Genomic DNA, 22,401 nt, shown 5'->3' on the forward strand with positions numbered 1-22,401 from the left:
ATTGTTGATATTTTTGTAGTTGAATATTTTAGTTGACAATAATATTTTTTGGGTTTGTGTTGAGCTGTAATAAATATTATTTTTAAAAATAATATTGATAAATTTAAATTGTAGGATTTATTTTGATTAATAATAATTTTTAATTATCAATATAAAATAAATATTAATTTAAAGTATATGTCACACCTGGAAGAATATTTTAATTATCAAGATAAAATAAATATTAATTTAAAATATTTGAGAAGGATAGGATATTTTGGTCAATAAATAATTTTATTTTTTTCCATTTATCTAAGTAAACAGTTTAAGGGATTGATTATATCCACTTTCCTCGGTGAAGGCAAACAAACATACTAGGTTGTGGATTCCTTTCCCTTTCCATACCTCTAGGTTTGTTTAATCCATCCATGATCCACCCCACCTGGTGAACAGAGCATAAGCGAACAATCCCCAGCCTGGGGCATGAGCAGTTTAGGTATTTAGATGAACTCTACTAACTATACGAGCATCTATATTGGATGTATTAATTAAAATTAATGGCTGACAATTTCTGATTTATATTTTGTTTGACAACTATTTAATTGTCATTGTAAATTATTTGCAAGTAAAGTTAATTGTTGATATTTTTGTAGTTTAATATTTTAGTTGACAATAATATTTTTGGGGTTTTTGTTGAGCTGTAATAATTATTATTTTTAAAAATAATATTGATAAATTTAAATTGTAGGATTTATTTTGATTAATAATAATTTTTAATTATCAATATAAAATAAATATTAATTTAAAATATATGTCACACCTGGAAGAATATTTTAATTATCAAGATAAAATAAATATTAATTTACAATATTTGAGAAGGATAGGATATTTTGGTCGATAAATTATTTTTTTTTTCCATTTATCTAAGTAAACAATTTAAGGGATTTATTATATCCACTTTCCTCGGTGAAGGCAAACAAACATACTAGGTTGTGGATTCATTTCCCTATCCATACCTCTAGGTTTGTTTAATCCATCCATGATCCACCCCACCTGGTGAACAGAGCATAAGCGAACAATCCCCAACCTGGGGCATGAGTAGTTGTGTAACGCCCCGGCCTAGGCGGGCCCCACCCAAACCCTGGAAAACTTCCCAGGAGGTCACCCATCCTCAGATTTCTCTAAGCCAAGCACGCTTAACTTTGGAGTTCTTAAGTTTGAGCTTCCGAAAAGGAAGGTGCACCTTGGTGATATGGATAGTATCATCTAACCTTTTAAGTCATACTTAATCAGAATCTCAGAACCGGGGTATTACAAGTTGAGTTATTTAGATGAACTCTACTAACTATACGGGCATCTATATTGGATGTATTAATGAAAATTAATGGCTAACAATTTCTGATTTATATTTTGTTTGACAACTATTTAATAGTGATTGTAAATTATTTGCAAGTAAAGTTAATTGTTGATATTTTTGTAGTTTAATATTTTAGTTGACAATAATATTTTTTGGGTTTGTGTTATGCTGTAATAAATATTATTTTTAAAAATAATATTGATAAATTTAAATTGTAGGATTTATTTTGATTAATAATAATTTTTAATTATCAATAAAAAATAAATATTAATTTAAAGTATATGTCACACCTGGAAGAATATTTTAATTATCAAGATAAAATAAATATTAATTTAAAATATTTGAGAAGGATAGGATATTTTGGTCAATAAATAAAAAAAAAATTTCCATTTATCTAAGTAAACAGTTTAAGGGATTGATTATATCCACTTTCCTCGGTGAAGGGAAACAAACATACTAGGTTGTGGATTCCTTTCCCTTTCCATACCTCTAGGTTTGTTTAATCCATCCATGATCCACCCCATCAGGTAAACAGAGCATAAGCGCACAATCCCCAACCTGGGGCATGAGTAGTTGAGGTATTTAGATGAACTCTACTAACTATACGGGCATCTATATTGGATGTATTAAGGAAAATTATTGGCTGACAATATCTGATTTATATTTTGTTTGACAACTATTTAATAGTGATTGTAAATTATTTGCAAATAAAGTTAATTGTTGATATTTTTGTAGTTTAATATTTTAGTTGACAATAATATTTTTTGGGTTTGTGTTGAGCTGTAATAAATATTATTTTTTAAAATAATATTGATAAATTTAAATTGTAGGATTTATTTTGATTAATAATAATTTTTAATTATCAATATAAAATAAATATTAATTTAAAATATATGTCACACCTGGAAGAATATTTTAATTATCAAGATAAAATAAATATTAATTTAAAATATTTGAGAAGGATAGGATATTTTGGTCAATAAATAATTTTATTTATTTTTTTCCATTTATCTAAGTAAACAGTTTAAGGGATTTATTATATCCACTTTCCTTGGTGAAGGCAAACAAACATACTAGGTTGTGGATTCATTTCCCTATTCATACCTCTAGGTTTGTTTAATCCATCCATGATCCACCCCACCTGGTGAATAGAGCATAAGCGAACAATCCCCAGCCTGGGACATGAGTAGTTGAGATATTTAGATGAACTCTACTAACTATACGAGCATCTATATTGGATGTATTAATGAAAATTAATGGCTGACAATTTCTGATTTATATTTTGTTTGACAACTATTTAATAGTGATTGTAAATTATTTGCAAGTAAAGTTAATTGTTGATATTTTTGTAGTTTAATATTTTAGTTGACAATAATATTTTTTTGGGTTTGTGTTGAGCTGTAATAATTATTATATTTAAAAATAATATTGATAAATTTAAATTGTAGGATTTATTTTGATTAATAATAATTTTTAATTATCAATATAAAATAAATATTAATTTAAAATATATGTCACACCTGGAAGAATATTTTAATTATCAAGATAAAATAAATATTAATTTAAAATATTTGAGAAGCATAGGATATTTTGGTCGAGAAATAATTTTTTTTTCCATTTATCTAAGTAAATAGTTTAAGGGATTTATTATATCCACTTTCCTCGGTGAAGGCAAACAAACATACTAGGTTGTGGATTCATTTCCCTATCCATACCTCTAGGTTTGTTTAATCCATCCATGATCCACCCCACCTGGTGAACAGCGCATAAGCGAACAATCCCCAACCTGGGGCATGAGTAGTTGAGTTATTTAGATGAACTCTACTAACTATATGGGCATCTATATTGGATGTATTAATGAAAATTAATGGCTGACAATTTCTGATTTATATTTTTTTTGACAACTATTTAATAGTGATTGTAAATTATTTGCAAGTAAAGTTATTTGTTGATATTTTTGTAGTTTAATATTTTAGTTGACAATAATATTTTTTGGGTTTGTGTTGAGCTGTAATAAATATTATTTTTAAAAATAATATTGATAAATTTAAATTGTAGGATTTATTTTGATTAATAATAATTTTTAATTATCAATATAAAATAAATATTAATTTAAAGTATATGTCACACCTGGAGGAATATTTTAATTATCAAGATAAAATAAATATTAATTTAAAATATTTGAGAAGGATAGGATATTTTGGTCAATAAATAATTTTTTTTTTCCATTTATCTAAGTAAACAGTTTAAGGGATTGATTATATCCACTTTCCTCGGTGAAGGCAAACAAACATACTAGGTTGTGGATTCCTTTCCCTTTCCATACCTCTAGCTTTGTTTAATCCATCCATGATCCACCCCACCAGGTAAACAGAGCATAAGCGCACAATCCCCAACCTGGGGCATTAGTAGTTGAGGTATTTAGATGAACTCTACTAACTATACGGGCATCTATATTGGATGTATTAATGAAAATTATTGGCTGACAATTTCTGATTTATATTTTGTTTGACAACTATTTAATAGTGATTGTAAATTATTTGCAAGTAAAGTTAATTGTTGATATTTTTGTAGTTTAATATGTAAGTTGACAATAATATTTTTTGGGTTTGTGTTGAGTTGTAATAAATATTATTTTTTAAAATAATAGTGATAAATTTAAATTGTAGGATTTATTTTGATTAATAATAATTTTTAATTATCAATATAAAATAAATATTAATTTAAAATATATGTCACACCTGGAAGAATATTTTAATTATCAAGATAAAATAAATATTAATTTAAAATATTTGGTAAGGATAGGATATTTTGGTCAATAAATAATTTTATTTTTTTTTCCATTTATCTAAGTAAACAGTTTAAGGGATTGATTATATCCACTTTCCTCGGTGAAGGCAAACAAACATACTAGGTTGTGGATTCCTTTCCCTTTCCATACCTCTAGGTTTGTTTAATCCATCCATGATCCACCCCACCTGGTGAACAGAGCATAAGCGCACAATCCCCAGCCTGGGGCATGAGTAGTTGAGGTATTTAGATGAACTCTACTAACTATACGGGCATCTATATTGGATGTATTAATGAAAATTAATGGCTGACAATTTCTGATTTATATTTTGTTTAACAACTATTTAATAGTGATTGTAAATTATTTGCAAGTAAAGTTATTTGTTGATATTTTTGTAGTTTAATATTTTAGTTGACAATAATATTTTTTTGGTATGTGTTGAGCTGTAATAATTATTATTTTTAAAAATAATATTGATAAATTTAAATTGTAGGATTTATTTTGATTAATAATAATTTTTAATTATCAATATAAAATAAATATTAATTTAAAATATATGTCACACCTGGAAGAATATTTTAATTATCAAGATAAAATAAATATTAATTTAAAATATTTGAGAAGGATAGGATATTTTGGTCAATAAATAATTTTATTTTTTTTCCATTTATCTAAGTAAACAGTTTAAGGGATTGATTATATCCACTTTCCTCGGTGAAGGCAAACAAACATACAAGATTGTGGATTCCTTTCGCTTTCCATTCCTCTAGGTTTGTTTAATCCATCCATGATCCACCCCACCAGGTAAACAGAGCATAAGCGCACAATCCCCAATCTGAGGCATGAGTAGTTGAGGTATTTAGATGAACTCTACTAACTATATGGGCATCTATATTGGATCTATTAATGAAATTTATTGGCTGACAATTTCTGATTTATATTTTGTTTGACAACTATTTAATAGTGATTGTAAATTATTTGCAAGTAAAGTTAATTGTTGATATTTTTGTAGTTTAATATTTTAGTTGACAATAATATTTTTTGGGTTTGTGTTGAGCTGTAATAATTATTATTTTTAAAAATAATATTGATAAATTTAAATTGTAGGATTTATTTTGATTAATAAGAATTTTTAATTATCAATATAAAATAAATATTAATATAAAATATATGTCACACCTGGAAGAATATTTTAATTATCAAGATAAAATAAATATTAATTTAAAATATTTGAGAAGGATAGGATATTTTTGTCAATAAATAATTTTATTTTATTTTTCCATTTATCTAAGTAAACAGTTTAAGGGATTGATTATATCCACTTTCCTCGGTGAAGGCAAACAAACATACTAGGTTGTAGATTCCTTTCCCTATCCATACCTCTAGGTTTGTTTAATCCATCCATGATCCACCCCACCAGGTAAACAGAGCATAAGCGCACAATCCCCAACCTGGGGCACGAGTAGTTGAGGTATTTAGATGAACTCTACTAACTATACGGGCATCTATATTGGATGTATTAATGAAAATTAATGGCTGACAATTTCTGATTTATATTTTGTTTGACAACTATTTAAATGTGATTGTAAATTATTTGCAAGTAAAGTTAATTGTTGATATTTTTGTAGTTTAATATTTTAGTTGACAATAATATTTTTTGGGTTTGTGTTGAGCTGTAATAAATATTATTTTTTAAAATAATATTGATAAATTTAAATTGTAGGATTTATTTTGATTAATAATAATTTTTAATTATCAATATAAAATAAATATTAATTTAAAATATATGTCACACCTGGAAGAATATTTTAATTATCAAGATAAAATAAATATTAATTTAAAATATTTGGTAAGGATAGGATATTTTGGTCAATAAATAATTTTATTTTTTTCCATTTATCTAAGTAAACAGTTTAAGGGATTGATTATATCCACTTTCCTCGGTGAAGGCAAACAAACATACTAGGTTGTGGATTCCTTTCCCTTTCCATACCTCTAGGTTTGTTTAATCCATCCATGATCCACCCCACCAGGTAAACAGAGCATAAGCGCACAATCCCCAACCTGGGGCATGAGTAGTTGAGGTATTTAGATGATCTCTACTAACTATACGGGCATCTATATTGGATGTATTAATGAAAATTAATGGCTGACAATTTCTGATTTATATTTTGTTTGACAAATATTTAATAGTGATTGTAAATTATTTGCAAGTAAAGTTAATTGTTGATATTTTTGTAGTTTAATATTTTAGTTGACAATAATATTTTTTTGGGTTTTTGTTGAGCGGTAATAAATATTATTTTTTAAAATAATATTGATAAATTTAAACTGTAGGATTTATTTTGATTAATAATAATTTTTAATTATCAATATAAAATAAATATTAATTTAAAATATATGTCACACCTGGAAGAATATTTTAATTATCAAGATAAAATAAATATTAATTTAAAATATTTGAGAAGGATAGGATATTTTGGTCAATATATAATTTTATTTTTTTTTCCATTTATCTAAGTAAACAGTTTAAGGGATTTATTATATCCACTTTCCTCGGTGAAGGCAAACAAACATACTAGGTTGTGGATTCATTTCCCTATCCATACCTCTAGGTTTGTTTAATCCATCCATGATCCCCACCAGGTGAACAGAGCATAAGCGCACAATCCCCAACCTGGGGCATGAGTAGTTGAGGTATTTAGATGAACTCTACTAACTATACGGGCATCTATATTGGATGTATTAATGAAAATTAATGGCTGACAATTTCTGATTTATATTTTGTTTGACAACTATTTAATAGTGATTGTAAATTATTTGCAAGTAAAGTTAATTGTTGATATTTTTGTAGTTTAATATTTTAGTTGACAATAATATTTTTTGGGTTTGTGTTGGGCAGTAATAAATATTATTTTTTAAAATAATATTGATAAATTTAAATTGTAGGTTTTATTTTGATTAATAATAATTTTTAATTATCAATATAAAATAAATATTAATTTAAAATATATGTCACACCTGGAAGAATATTTTAATTATCAAGATAAAATAAATATTAATTTAAGGTATTTGAGAAGGATTGGATATTTTGGTCAATAAATAATTTTATTTTATTTTTTTAATTTATCTAAGTAAACAGTTTAAGGGATTGATTATATCCACTTTCCTCTGTGAAGGCTAACAAACATACTAGGTTTTGGATTCCTTTCCCTTTCCTTACCTCTAGGTTTGTTTAATCCATCCATGATCCACCCCACTAGGTAAACAGAGCATAAGCGCACAGTCCCCAACCTGGGGCATGAGTAGTTGAGGTATTTAGATGAACTCTACTAACTATACGGGCATCTATATTGGATGTATTAATGAAGTGGTATAACATCTCTTGACGTTAAAATTAATCTGAAAGGATTATAACTTTTTTTTCTTGAATATGTTCAAGATAGCGTGGGGTGGGCCTGCCAGGGTTGACTCATCCCATTTGAGTGTATTTTTTAAAAAATTTTATTCATTAATAATATTAAAAAATTTTAAATTAAAATTTGAGTAAAACAGTTGACTAATTTTTAATGACTATTTTAATTAAAAAATAAATTTTTATCTATAAATATTTATCATCTTACCCAACTTTTGTCAATCTTTCAACCACCAATCTCTCAAAAAAAAATTTCTTATTTTCCTTTGAAATGAATGGAAATAATTGAGACATTTTTTAAAATTTTGTTAATTATCTAAAATATTCAAAAGAAAATATTTCTTTCCAAAATTCATAAATTCCACCAAATTATCCATATTTTCTAATCCATTAAATTATCCACCTAATCCATATCCACCAAATAATCCGTATGGTCTATATCCACCCAATTATTCATATCTAAATCCATAAAACTATCCATCTATTCCACATACAACTGATATTCTTTTTACATCTCTAACGGAAAGGAATTGTTTGCTCCAACTTTATTCCAGAGACTCAATTGTTTGACCGTGAATCCTCAATTAAATTCATAAATTTGGAAAAGATAGATTCTGGAACTGGGAGTAGAAGAAAGCGGTCAAAGACGAGGTTTCAGCGAGATCATTTGTCATTATAAGCGATTATTCAATCATCAACAGTGATTAGAAGATGGATGTTTTCTGGGGATGCATGCTACTACAATGAGAATCATCATCTAGGTACAACTAGCTGAATTGCAAGTGTCATACGATCACACTGGCACAATACCATACAAAAAAGCTATATCGTTTCAATGCAAATTACAATAGTATTTATAGTGCATATCGCAGCGGCCACAATGATGAGGATGTATTACGGCTTGTGTATGAAAAATATCGCTAGGAAAATAACGTATTGTATTTAATCTCTAGTATGTATGGAGAATCGTAAAAAATCGTCCAATGTTTACTCCACAATTCGTTGATCACCTTATTAGCACGAAGAAGGCAAGTACCTCAAAGTCTAGGGCAAGTAATACCTCATCTAACCAAGATGCGAGTCAGACCTAAATGAAGAAGAAATTCGTCCAATGAGTTAGAAGATATTAAAAAGAAAAGGAAAAAATAAAATGAAATTAGACATTGAAGGTATGACAATAAATTTGGACAATATGTTTACAAAGTTTACTGAGTATACAAGCATAAAAGTAGTTGAAGTTGAAATAAAACAAAAATTAAACAACTTAAAGTTAAGGAGATGAAAGTAAAAGAGCAACTTATCATCCACAGATATCTATGTCAAGAGATTAGGAGGAGATGGAATATATAATTTTCTCTGTACATTTAATTTATATGTTATTTTTTAATTCTATGCAAGTTTGATTTTTTTTATTATATTCCTTCATTTCAAATTTATAATAATATTTTAATTTTAAATAAATAACACTCATAAAATAAGAAAAAAAAATTACATAAAAAATATATTTAAAATTATTATTATTATTTATTTATTATAAATAATAATTATTTAAATTAGGTAAATAAAATTGAAATTTAATTTATTTAATGTAAAATAAAAATAAAGATGAATGAGTGAGCAATGAGACTCATAAATACCGAGTGTTGATGTTAATCAAATGTGAGAGAACGAATGTGATAATATAATAGACATGTGATATTTGGACCTCATACTTTTTAATGAGATAGTCAGTGTTACAATTTCGAATCAATGCGTAAGCTTTAAGAGCTGATAATTTATCTTAGAGCATAACTAAGTTGATGGCTATATGACAGATTTGTAAAAATGAATAAGAATCGATTCTAAGTGAAATCGATAGAAAATACCCTTCGATAGAAAATACCCTTCGTGAAATCGATAGAAAATGCCCTTCCATGTAATAGTCTGCTTAGTTTTCTGATTTCCTCTCTATCTCTCACTATAAAACTAATCGTGTGGGATATTAGAGATCAACGTATAACATTATTGCAAAAACTAAGACCTGATAATTTTATCCAAAGCTCCACACCACTTTAATTATAAACATTTTGATAGGATCCATGTTGAGAAGAAAACTGCTAGACAAAGAGCAGTATGTACCCGCCAATAAAAGCTTTCCATAAAATCAATCATCTTCCAGATTTAAACGGTTCGAAGAATTTGAATACCTAAATTATAAAAAAAAACAAAGAAAAATAGGAAACATTTAGAATTGTAGCAAAAACATGAGAAAGGATTGATTTATTAGACGGCACAAACAACCATAAGTTGATAGTAAATGAATTATTATCGTATTACAATTAGATAACATGATGAAGTAGCATGGAGAATAAGGTGCTGGCTCAAATATCAACCGATATAGCTAGAACACCAATCTGTCACTGACGATACATGAAACTAAATGCAGATGGATGTGCTACACCTTCCAAAACATGTACAACTCCTATTCCTATGCATACGGAGTTGTGTTGCAGAGCGACAAAATAAGCTCCCCAGAAGTAAACTTCTGGTCAAACTCCAACACGGATAATATATAGGACGATCTGGCAAGGTTATAGGAAAGCAAGAGTGGCGAGTTTTATGATGAAAGGATAACAAGATTCATGAACTGCGGGTTTGTTATGGCACCGCTCACCATCGACTTCATGGTTTGGTATCAGAATCAGCAATTTTCTTTCATCATACATACACTGGGATAATGCCCTAATCGGCCACTGTTGAGAGGTTTAATGCCCGTTGCTTCCTCCATTAGAGGGGATTGTTCTCTGAGCAAAATCAAGTAACAACTTACGCTGATGCTCATTAGTATGGGGAAGGCTCGCTCGCAACAACTCCACGGGCATCTCGTGATTTATTGCTTTAGCAATTTCTGATCCAACAACAGCAGCTCCTGGAGCTTGCATGTGGAGAGGCTGCATTACACTATCAAATTTACTGTGACAGTACTTTGTGAGAAGCCCGAAGAAGGAATTAAATGATGCCTGCCAGAGATTGCGGCTAGAAATGCTATAATTGCTAGCAGAGTTATGATCTGTTAGAAGCATTGTCGCTTTATCGAGAACAGATTTAATGATAATAGAGGCACCATCACCAGCAGAACTACCGAGTGGGCGAAGAGGTGGCTGTTCTGAAGAACAAACAACAGCAGCTAGGCATGCACTGAGAGAGTTCAAGTCCATGAGAAGCATGCACGAAGCAATGGTCTTTGCAAGTTTGGTGGTGCTTTCAGCTGCACTTGTATCTGATGGCATAACACCAAACAAAAATCTCAGGCGGCGAAAAAAGGCCATGAAGATGACACGAGTGATCTCACTTCCGGGGGCAAGAAGTTGAAGGTACCTAGAGAATAGCTTACGGCCTTTTGGAAGAGAAAGCAAGCGAAGAAACACTAGATCATCCTCTAGAATTACCCCAGATTGACCAGATTGGCCAAGGGGATCAACTAAATGAAAAGATGCAGCAACTTCTTGCAGGAGCATCTCTCTTTTTCTCTCAAGTTGGGAGCCATCGTCCTGCAACTGACTGAATTGTAGTATGCGATTGAGATCATCTACATCAAGGAGCAGGGAGAGACCATCCTCGATGGTGATCCTAGCAGCCAACATAGGCTCCTGCTCTAAGGGCTTTGTGGATGATTTCTGGTCAGGAGTATTATCTGCAGATGCTGATTTTGGTTCAACCTCAAGAAGAGGACGAGGTCTACGAATTGATGAGAAAGAAAGTCTCCCGAGTGCATCCACCTGGAGATACGGATGTGGCTCATCCTTGGACCTGGGTCTAGAAGACAAATCCTTGGTCACATTAGGGCAGAAATGGTGCTTCAAATTTGATCCTGCGTATTTCTTTGCAAGACAAGCTTGGTGATAGTAATCGTCTACATAGGGATCATTGGAGTGAGTTGCAGCGTGTTGCACCCTCACAATGTTCTCAAGCTCTTCGGTTGTCATGTATTTAGAATAAAACCTCGGCCATGCATTATCCATCTTCTGGATGCCAATGTCAGAAGGGTGTTGAGCAAACCCAAAGTACTCTCCTCCTCTGTACATTGTTCTAAATCTCTGGTCCCTGAACTCAGTCGGCCTCATCATAGTTTCAAACTTATTCATAGTCTGGGGTGGCGATTGACTAGGGCGGAACTGTTGTGCCTGCATGTGGGGGTAACGTGTCATTGGAGGCAAAATTTGATGCATTCCATGTTGCTGATGCACCAGTCGAGAAGCAATTTGGTTGTCGAAATGCCTTTGATTATGGAAATGCCGTTGATTCTGTGTTGGATCAGCCAACATATTTGATGAAAGGATATTAGGTCGTTCTGACCGATGACCTTGTTGCCTGCTATTAATCAAGAGACCCGGTGGCCCAAACTGAGTAAAATTTCCATCCTGATGTGATCCATGGGCTGCTTCTGGATGGAGTTGGGAAAAAGGGTAGGGATTGGGTGGAGAGAAAGGCACCTGGAGGCCAGAACTAGAAGGTGAGATGATTCCTTGGTGCAAGGGATTCGGATGGAATTGTGAAGTGTCACCACGTAGAGGGAAGGATGTACGAGAAGATATTGGAAACTGGATCGGTTCACTCAGTTTGAATTGTTGCTGCTGTTGAGGAGAGGATGATGTTCTGTACAGAGGTCTGGAATCTGGAGCATAGCCAGAAAGAGGGTGAGGATGCGATGACCATCTTTTACCATCCTGGGCACCATCAGCATCCAATATATGATGATCTTGCCAAAACCCAGGGTCCTGTACCCACTCAGGAGCCAATGAACCTGAACAGAAATTTTTTCAAGAACACATAACAAATTAAAATCCATTGAATAAAATATTGAGAACATGGAAAACAGTGAATAAAGAAGAGTGAGAAACACATTACTGCTTGGAAAGATTGTAACAACATTTCAATTTAAGAATACTTGCTTCATGAACTTCTTCATAAAATGGCTGAGCAGAACACAGAAATCTGAAAAGATCTTAAATAAAATGCCGCCCCAGTCCAAAAGACTGAGAACTGCACATACATTTTCTTATCCAAATAACATCCCCAAAATGTATTCATAAGTAGGTAATTGACAAGTAAAAGGGTAGCATAATCAAGCAGGCAGAAAGTTGGTGGGCATTTGAAGGGAACAGACATGCATCATATAGAGGCTTGTTTCAATATTATGCCAATTCACAAAAGAAGGCACCAAACCCATTTAACTCACGGTGGTGACAATACAGAGAGAATGTTTCAGGCAGGCAAGTAAATTCATGCTAATTGGAATGCAAAAAAATAGTGTGGAATTAGAAAGTCAAGCTATCCCCATGAAATTGCAGTTTATGATATACAAACATAAAAGTGGAGATGGATCACAAACAATTAAATATGCCTTCATATTTCATAACACGTAGTTTCCAGTATGTGTGCCCCCAATTTATACAATAATTGAAGCATCAATGAATACAGCATTAACCTCACATGTCCAACATGCAGTTTTCAGAACAGATTTCCCGTTTGAAGAATAATTGGAGATCATGAATGAACACAACAATACACTCATAGGTCCATGAAATACCAAATGTGAATTTTTCCTATTTCTTCTTTCCTCTATTCCACAGAATGGAAATATAACGACCTTGCTTGAAAGCTACATAACATGCTTCTAGATATTCCATTTAACACAAAATGCATAGAAGGGGCTATTTATCGTGAAAGGGATTAGAGTGGAATTATATTACTCACTTTCCCTAGAAAAAGAACCTCGGCCACCAAGTACTTCTGTCCTCCTTGGCTCAACAATACCTCTGTCCATCTGAAACAAAAAAATTAAAAAAAAAAAAAAAAACACAATCAATCGCAGCATAAAATCATGAATATTTTGGACTTCAACAAAGTAAATTACCAAGGTACACAGAATATGTTAATGTTTCCAGAACTTGATCTACCTATAAGACAGAAAATACTGAAAAAGGACATCAGAGAAAGGAAACAACTACCGATCAGAGATTCAAGGTCAGAACGATCAGAAAGCAAGCCTTGAGAAACAAAAGGTTGCTTATTAGCTGTAATCGTATATCCAACCATGAAAAAAGTCACAATGTTTCTATATTTAGTTAAATATAAGTGCATGTACCGCTGCTTATTTATTCATTAATTTGCGTGTTCTGATGTCATATAAACATCAATATTCAGGAGAATATTCTGTTCTGAAAATCCAAAGTAGAGAAAATATATGAAATCTCATCCTAAAGATAGTGGAAGATCAGCATATTTGTGTTGTCAATTGCAGCTAGCAGTCTAAGAAAGAAGGGACTCTCATGTTCAATAACATTATCAGCTGATATTTATGCACAAAGACCAATCTGATTGTAATTCCACATTCCAATTTATTTATGCATTTTGGTTTAGAAATGCCATTTGCAATTTGTGCGACGAATGACTTAGTATCTATGATGGGGGAACATTTCAAAAGAGAAAGATAGGATGGACAAGAATACAGATTTTCAGCTGGATAACAGTACAAGTTTAATGGCACTACATTGAAAGCTTCCTGAGCCTTCTTCTTGCTTTGCTAAATGCTATTGAGTTCAACTATTGTTAAATATACTAATTCTCAATCTTAATTGAGACTAAACCTAAAATACTGTCCATGATTGTCAAGAAGAAAAAATGACAACAAAAGTTATGCTACAACTGCTAAATAATAAAACAAAATAGTGAAGATAAGTATCAAGGCAAATCGTGACAGAGTTCCATATCTGAACAGGATGACCTAAGAAATTTAAGAGAAACTTATTGATGAGCCTTGCAAATAGTGATTATTCCTTGCTAAAGGTTTTATTTTCTTGTAGTGTTAGTAATTCATAGCAATTTCTATACACAAGGGAAGACAACATTAACTTGCTGAGTAAGTATCCATGAACATAGGTGAAATTCATGAATAAAAAGATACTAACCTTTGAAAAAGTACTCGCAAGATCATCAATATCAGTTATTGACTGGGCTCGTTCTCCCTGAAAATGGACAAATTGTTCCATAAGGATATAACTTCATATGGCATATCTCTCCTCAATACCAGAGTAAAAGAAGTCCCAGCTGAACCACAGTATATGTTAAAAAATATAAAATAAAAAGTAATCTCCCTGAAAATGGAAAAATTGTTCCATAAGGATATAGCTTCATATGACATATCTCTCTTCAATACCAGAGTAAAAGAAGTCCCAGCTGAACCACAGTATAAGTTAAAAATATAATATAAAAAGTGATCTCCCTACTATGCTATAGTACCACAAATGTGGCAACAAATTATACTAATGCATCTTTAAGTACATAAAAATATACACAAACTTGTCGAGTAGAAGATCAGTGAATAGGTAACAGCACTGCAGAATCAAAACCAGTAAAATGACGTTGATATGATAAATCGACAACCTTGATCCAAGTTTATTGCGACTACTTAGCCAACTTTCATCATATTGTAGGGCATTGTTGATATTCCATGTTAATGCCACATCATAAAAAGCATACAATAAAAAGTAGGATAAACATCACCATAAGCCATATTAATCAAAGGGCAAACTCACTAAGTGAGACATGAGGATGGGCAATTGAAATAAGGTTAATGCTAATTTATAAGGAAAACTATGAGAAAGAGCTGAGGTTAAATTGATAAGCACAGATAGTGAAGCTGATTTCCATTGAAGATTTGTTAAATAAAGTAAGAGAAACTAGCAAGCAAAATCGAATAAAAATTTTTTATTTAGATAATATGGAATATTTTAATAGGCACTTACCTCTAATATATCTCCTAGGCCAGAATATTGATAATCATCATCAATCCCAACAAAGCTGGGATCATTAACACTATCTTCATCTTCTAATCCACCTAACTCAACCTCTTCCAATACACTATTTCCAAAAAATGCATATCGTGTAGCATCAAATTCAATTGTATCTGCAGTCAAGGAGAAACATAAACAATCAGTTGATCTATAAGAAAATAACTATAAGTCAATCATAGCACCACGAAATGTAAAACTCATGGCAATAATAGCACATATAGTCATATTTGTTTGTGGCAACAATAAAAAGTGCAAAACATAAATACACCCTGGAACCTGACTGGCATGTACCTACCATCCACCAGGATTTATGGTTCTGAACAAATGTATTTATACTCCCCGGTCAATACACCACCTCTTTTCTATGTTATCATGATACAGGGCAGAATATAGAAAGGCATGTCTATGTATCATCCTCGATCATAAAACAAACATCAAATAATACTTGTCCTCATGATTAATGTTTGGTCATAGACCCTTAACACTGGCCTGGTGGTGTACCTACTGACTACCAAAGCGACGACCATGTAAATTGGATGTGCCAGCTAATTCAGAGCGCAAATACTAAAAATAATACCACATTTGATATATTCATGCATCAGGCATTAGAAGCTTAGATGGATTAGCCACTGAAGAGCCATCTATTTATGGCCTGTCGGCTCATGCAAAAGAACGAGCAAAGAAGGCAAGCCTAGCTACATGTCACGAGAGACTAAGATTCAATTTTTTTTCCCAACCAATTCAACCCACAAAATAAAATTTGCAGCTTTAACAGACGATAAAAATCCCAAAATAAAGAAAAAAAAAGACAAACTAAGGAAAATCTCACCTGAAACGCCGTCTCCAGGGCCTCCAATCCATTCACCAACGCCTGTGTCTACCAAACCCCCATTTTTCCGATCGATAGTCGCCATATAAAAGAAAATACACAAGCTTCCTTTATCGCGAAACACAGAGAGACAACCAGCACAACAACCCTGATTGCAAATCTACCCCCCAGCGTTGTTACGCTAGAGCTAACGCCGTATGTCCACGAAGATCCGAATTTGGTGCCCTCAAACTCTAAAAAACAAAATTCTATATACGACGCCTAAAAAATGACAGAAACAACAAGAACAATCATAACAGAGAAGAACTCTCTCTCTCTCTCTCTCTCTCTCTCTCGATCGAACTGGTAGAATCTATCGCTCCTTTCCTTTGTCGTCCTGCCTTCCCGTTTAGGGTTTCCGATTTATAGAGCGGAGCGATAAAAAGATGCCTCGAATAATATGGGGAATATTTCAGTTAGCCTCCCAACGTTTTTACCGTTTTGACGAAACGACCCCTAAATTTAGTTTCATAGCCCTTCACCCAAACTTTATTTTTGTCATTGGTGATGACCGTGCAAGCTCATGTCCGTTGTTAGGACTAGATTAGCAAAGATGATAATCTTCGTCTAGGGATGTTTTTTAAGACATCTAGGTATTTGGTTGTGTGATAGAATTATTGAGGAATTATAAATTTATATGGTAATAATTTTTTATTGAGGATATTTAATAAATTATGATAAAATTATTTTTAATTGGCATGATTTTTATGGTAAGAATAAAAGTACGGATTATTAATTATATGACTAAAATATTCTAATATTAATAATTTTTAGGACAAGGAAAGCATCAAAGTAAAGGTAAAAAATATCTTTTTAACTAATTATCAGGTTTACGGTTCAATTTGGGATTATTAATACTTTCTTTGAAATGGGATTGATTTTCCAACTACTACAGTATTTTAATCAGACTCTACGATTATCAATGCCTTTTTAAAAACCAGTCAAATATGGATTTAACTTTTAATCCTATCCTAATTCATCATAGCAAATAGGGTCTTAGTACATAAATTACGAGGGATTTTATCAGAGATAAATCACGATAATTACTAGTTATTGAGGATATTTAGTAAATTATGATAAAATTATTTTTAATTGGTATGATTTTTATGGTAAGAATAAAAGTATGGATTATTAATTATATGACTAAAATATCCCAGTATTAATAATTTTTAGGACAAAGAAAGCATCAAAGTAAAGGTAAAAAATATCTTTTTAACTAATTATCAGGCTTACTGTTCAATTTGGGATTATTAATATTTTCTTTGAAGTGGGATTGATTTTCCAACTACTACAGTATTTTAATCAGACTCTACGATTATCATTGCCTTTTTAAAAACCTGTCAAATATAGATTTAACTTGTAATCCTATCATAATTCATCATAGCAAATAGGGTCTTAGTACATAAATTACGAGGGATTTTATCAGAGATAAATCACGATAATTACTAGTTATTGAGGATATTTAGTAAATTATGATAAAATTATTTTTAATTGGCATGATTTTTATGGTAAGAATAAAAGTATGGATTATTAATTATATGACTAAAATATCCCAGTATTAATAATTTTTAGGACAAGGAAAGCATCAAAGTAAAGGTAAAAAATATCATTTTAACTAATTATCAGGTTTACTGTTCAATTTGGGATTATTAATACTTTCTTTGAAGTGGGATTGACTTTCCAACTACTACAGTATTTTCATCAGACTCTACGATTATCATTGCCTTTTTAAAATCAGTCAAATATGGATTTAACTTGTAATCCTATCCTAATTCATCATAGTAAATTATGATAAAATTATTTTTAATTGGTATGATTTTTATGGTAAGAATAAAAGTATGGATTATTAATTATATAACTAAAATATCCCAGTATTAATAATTTTTAGGACAAAAAAAGCATCAAAGTAAGGTAAAAAATATCATTTTAACTAATTATCAGGTTTACTGTTCAATTTGGGATTATTAATACTTTCTTTGAAGTGGGATTGACTTTCCAACTACTACAGTATTTTAATCAGACTCTACAATTATCATTGCCTTTTTAAAAACAGTCAAATATGGATTTAACTTGTAATCCTATCCTAATTCATCATAGCAAATAGGCCTTAGTACATAAATTACGAGGGATTTTATCAGAGATAAATCACGATTGAGGATATTTAGTAAATTATGATAAAATTATTTTTAATTGGTATGATTTTTATGGTAAGAATAAAAGTATGGATTATTAATTATATGACTAAAATATCCCAGTATTAATAATTTTTAGGACAAGGAAAGCATCAAAGTAAAGATAAAAAATATCATTTTAACTAATTATCAGGCTTACTGTTCAATTTGGGATTATTAATATTTTCTTTGAAGTGGGATTGATTTTCCAACTACTACAGTATTTTAATCAGACTCTACGATTATCATTGCCTTTTTAAAAACTAGTCAAATATGGATTTAACTTGTAATCCTATCATAATTCATCATAGCAAATAGGGTCTTAGTACATAAATTACGAGGGATTTTATCAGAGATAAATCACAAGAATTACTAGTTATTGAGGATATTTAGTAAATTATGATAAAATTATTTTTAATTGGTATGATTTTTATGGTAAAAAATAAAAGTATGGACTATTAATTATATGACTAAAATATCCTAGTATTAATAATTTTTAGGAAAAGGAAAGCATCAAAGTAAAGGTAGAAAATATTATTTTAACTAATTATCAGACTTACGGTTTAATTTGGGATTATTAATACTTTCTTTGAAGTGGGATTGATTTTCCAACTACTACAGTATTTTAATCAGACTCTACGATTATCATTGCCTTTTTAAAAACCAGTCAAATATGGATTTAACTTGTAATCCTATCCTAATTCATCATAGCAAATAAGGCCTTAGTACATAAATTACGAGGGATTTTATCAGAGATAAATCACGATAATTACTAGTTATTGAGGATATTTAGTAAATTATGATAAAATTATTTTTAATTAGCATGATTTTTATGGTAAGAATAAAAGTATGAATTATTAATTATATGACTAAAATATCCCTGTATTAATAATTTTTAGGACAAGGAAAGCATCAAAATAAAGGTAAAAAATATCTTTTTAACTAATTATCAGGCTTACTGTTCAATTTTGGATTATTAATACTTTTTTTGAAGTGGGATTGATTTTCCAACTACTACAGTATTTTAATTAGACTCTACGATTATCATTGCCTTTTTAAAAACCAGTCAAATATGGATTTAACTTGTAATCCTATCATAATTCATCATAGCAAATAGGGCCTTAGTACATAAATTACGATGGATTTTATCAGAGATAAATCACGATAATTACTAGTTATTGAGGATATTTAGTAAATTATGATAAAATTATTTTTAATTGGTATGATTTTTATGGTAAGAATAAAAGTATGGATTATTAATTATATGACTAAAATATCCCAGTATTAATAATTTTTAGGACAAGGAAAGCATCAAAGTAAAGGTAAAAAATATCTTTTTAACTAATTATCAGGTTTACTGTTCAATTTGGGATTATTAATATTTTCTTTGAAGTGGGATTGATTTTCCAACTACTACAGTATTTTAATCAGACTCTACGATTATCATTGCCTTTTTAAAAACCAGTCAAATATGGATTTAACTTGTAATCCTATCATAATTCATCATAGCAAATAGGGTCTTAGTACATAAATTACGAGGGATTTTATCAGAGATAAATCACGATAATTACTAGTTATTGAGGATATTTAGTAAATTATGATAAAATTATTTTTAATTGGCATGATTTTTATGGTAAGAATAAAAGTATGGATTATTAATCATATGACTAAAATATCCCAGTATTAATAATTTTTAGGACAAGGAAAGCATCAAAGTAAAGGTAAAAAATATCATTTTAACTAATTATCAGACCTACTGTTCAATTTAGGATTATTAATACTTTCTTTGAAGTGGGATTGACTTTCCAACTACTACAGTATTTTAATCAGACTTTACGATTATCATTGGCTTTTTAAAATCAGTCAAATATGGATTTAACTTATAATCCTATCCTAATTCATCATAGCAAATAGGCCTTAGTACATAAATTACGAGGGATTTTATTAGAGATAAATCACGATAATTACAAGTTATTGAGGATATTTAGTAAATTATGATAAAATTATTTTTAATTGGTATGATTTTTATGGTAAGAATAAAAGTATGGATTATTAATTATATGACTAAAATATCCCAGTATTAATAATTTTTAGGACAAAAAAAGCATCAAAGTAAGGTAAAAAATATCATTTTAACTAATTATCAGGTTTACTGTTCAATTTGGGATTATTAATACTTTCTTTGAAGTGGGATTGACTTTCCAACTACTACAGTATTTTAATCAGACTCTACGATTATCATTGCCTTTTTAAAAACAGTCAAATATGGATTTAACTTGTAATCCTATCCTAATTCATCATAGCAAATAGGCCTTAGTACAGAAATTACGAGGGATTTTATCAGAGATAAATCACGATTGAGGATATTTAGTAAATTATGATAAAATTATTTTTAATTGGTATGATTTTTATGGTAAGAATAAAAGTATTGATTATTAATTATATGACTAAAATATCTCAGTATTAATAATTTTTAGGACAAGGAAAGCATCAAAGTAAAGGTAAAAAATATCATTTTAACTAATTATCAGGCTTACTGTTCAATTTGGGATTATTAATATTTTCTTTGAAGTGGGATTGATTTTCCAACTACTACAATATTTTAATCAGACTCTATGATTATCATTGCCTTTTTAAAAACCAGTCAAATATGGATTTAACTTGTAATCCTATCCTAATTCATCATAGCAAATAGGGTCTTAGTACATAAATTACGAGGGATTTTATCAGAGATAAATCACAATAATTACTAGTTATTGAGGATATTTAGTAAATTATGATAAAATTATTTTTAATTGGTATGATTTTTATAGTAAGAATAAAAGTATAGATTATTAATTATATGACTAAAATATCCCAGTATTAATAATTTTTAAGACAAGGAAAGAATCAAAGTAAAGGTAAAAAATATCTTTTTAACTAATTATCAGACATACTGTTCAATTTGGGATAATTAATACTTTCTTTGAAGTGGGATTGATTTTCCAATTAGACTCCGATTATCATTGCCTTTTAAAAAACCAGTGGATTTAACTTGCAATCATATCCTAATTCATCATAGCAAATAGATCCTTAGTACATAAATTACGAGAGATTTTATCAGAGATAAATCACGATAATTACTAGTTATTAAGGATATTAAGTAAATTATGATAAAATTAATTTTAATTGGTATGATTTTTATAGTAATATAAAAGTATGGATTATTAATTATTTGACTAAAATATCTCAGTATTAATAATTGTTAGGACAAGGAAAGCATCAAAGTAAAGGTAAAAAATATCTTTTTAACTAATTATCAGGCTTACTATTCAATTTTGGATTATTAATATTTTTTTTGAAGTGGGATTGATTTTCCAACTACTACGGTATTTTAATCAGACTCTACGATTATCATTGCCTTTTTAAAAACCTGTCAAATATGGATTTAACTTGTAATCCTATCATAATTCATCATAGCAAATAGGGCCTTAGTACATAAATTACGAGGGATTTTATCAGAGATAAATCACGATAATTACTAGTTATTGAGGATATTTAGTAAATTATGATAAAATTATTTTTAATTGGTATGATTTTTATGGTAAGAATAAAAGTATGGATTATTAATTATATGACTAAAATATCCCAATATTAATAATTTTTAGGACAAGGAAAGCATCAAAATAAAAGTAAAAAATATCTTTTTAACTAATTATCAGGCTTACTGTTCAATTTGGGATTATTAATATTTTCTTTGAAGTGGGATTGATTTTCCAACTACTACAGTATTTTAATCAGACTCTACGATTATCATTGCCTTTTTAAAAACCAGTCAAATATGGATTTAACTTGTAATCCTATCATAATTCATCATAGCAAATAGGGTCTTAGTACATAAATTACGAGGGATTTTATTAGAGATAAATCATATAATTACTAGTTATTGAGGATATTTAGTAAATTATGATAAAATTATTTTTAATTGGCATGATTTTTATGGTAA

General features: G+C 29.9%; 1 protein-coding gene across 1 annotated transcript; it reads right to left on the reverse strand.

The window, feature by feature from the left end:
• Positions 1–9,786: 9,786 nt before the first annotated feature.
• Positions 9,787–16,619, reverse strand: LOC121992236 (protein PAT1 homolog). The gene is made up of 5 exons (XM_042546451.1): positions 16,207–16,619; positions 15,330–15,490; positions 14,493–14,549; positions 13,279–13,348; positions 9,787–12,325 (listed from the first exon to the last, which is right to left on the reverse strand). The coding sequence occupies exons 1-5, from the start codon at positions 16,289–16,291 to the stop codon at positions 10,287–10,289; spliced, it is 2,412 nt and encodes an 803-aa protein (XP_042402385.1). The 5' UTR covers positions 16,292–16,619; the 3' UTR covers positions 9,787–10,286.
• Between the last annotated feature and the right edge of the window lie 5,782 nt (positions 16,620–22,401).

The sequence above is a fragment of the Zingiber officinale genome, chromosome 6B (genome assembly GCF_018446385.1).
Source record: "Zingiber officinale cultivar Zhangliang chromosome 6B, Zo_v1.1, whole genome shotgun sequence".
NCBI lineage: Eukaryota > Viridiplantae > Streptophyta > Magnoliopsida > Zingiberales > Zingiberaceae > Zingiber > Zingiber officinale.

Coding starts and splice junctions, on each gene's coding strand:
- LOC121992236 (XM_042546451.1), bottom strand. CDS start 16,291: ATGGCGACTATCGATCGGAAAAATGGGGGTTTGGTAGACACAGGCGTT. Junction 14,550..15,329: donor GCCTAGGAGATATATTAGAG/GTAAGTGCCTAT, acceptor GTCCATTTTCAG/GGAGAACGAGCCCAGTCAAT. Junction 13,349..14,492: donor TTGCGAGTACTTTTTCAAAG/GTTAGTATCTTT, acceptor TTTTTGTTTCAG/ATGGACAGAGGTATTGTTGA.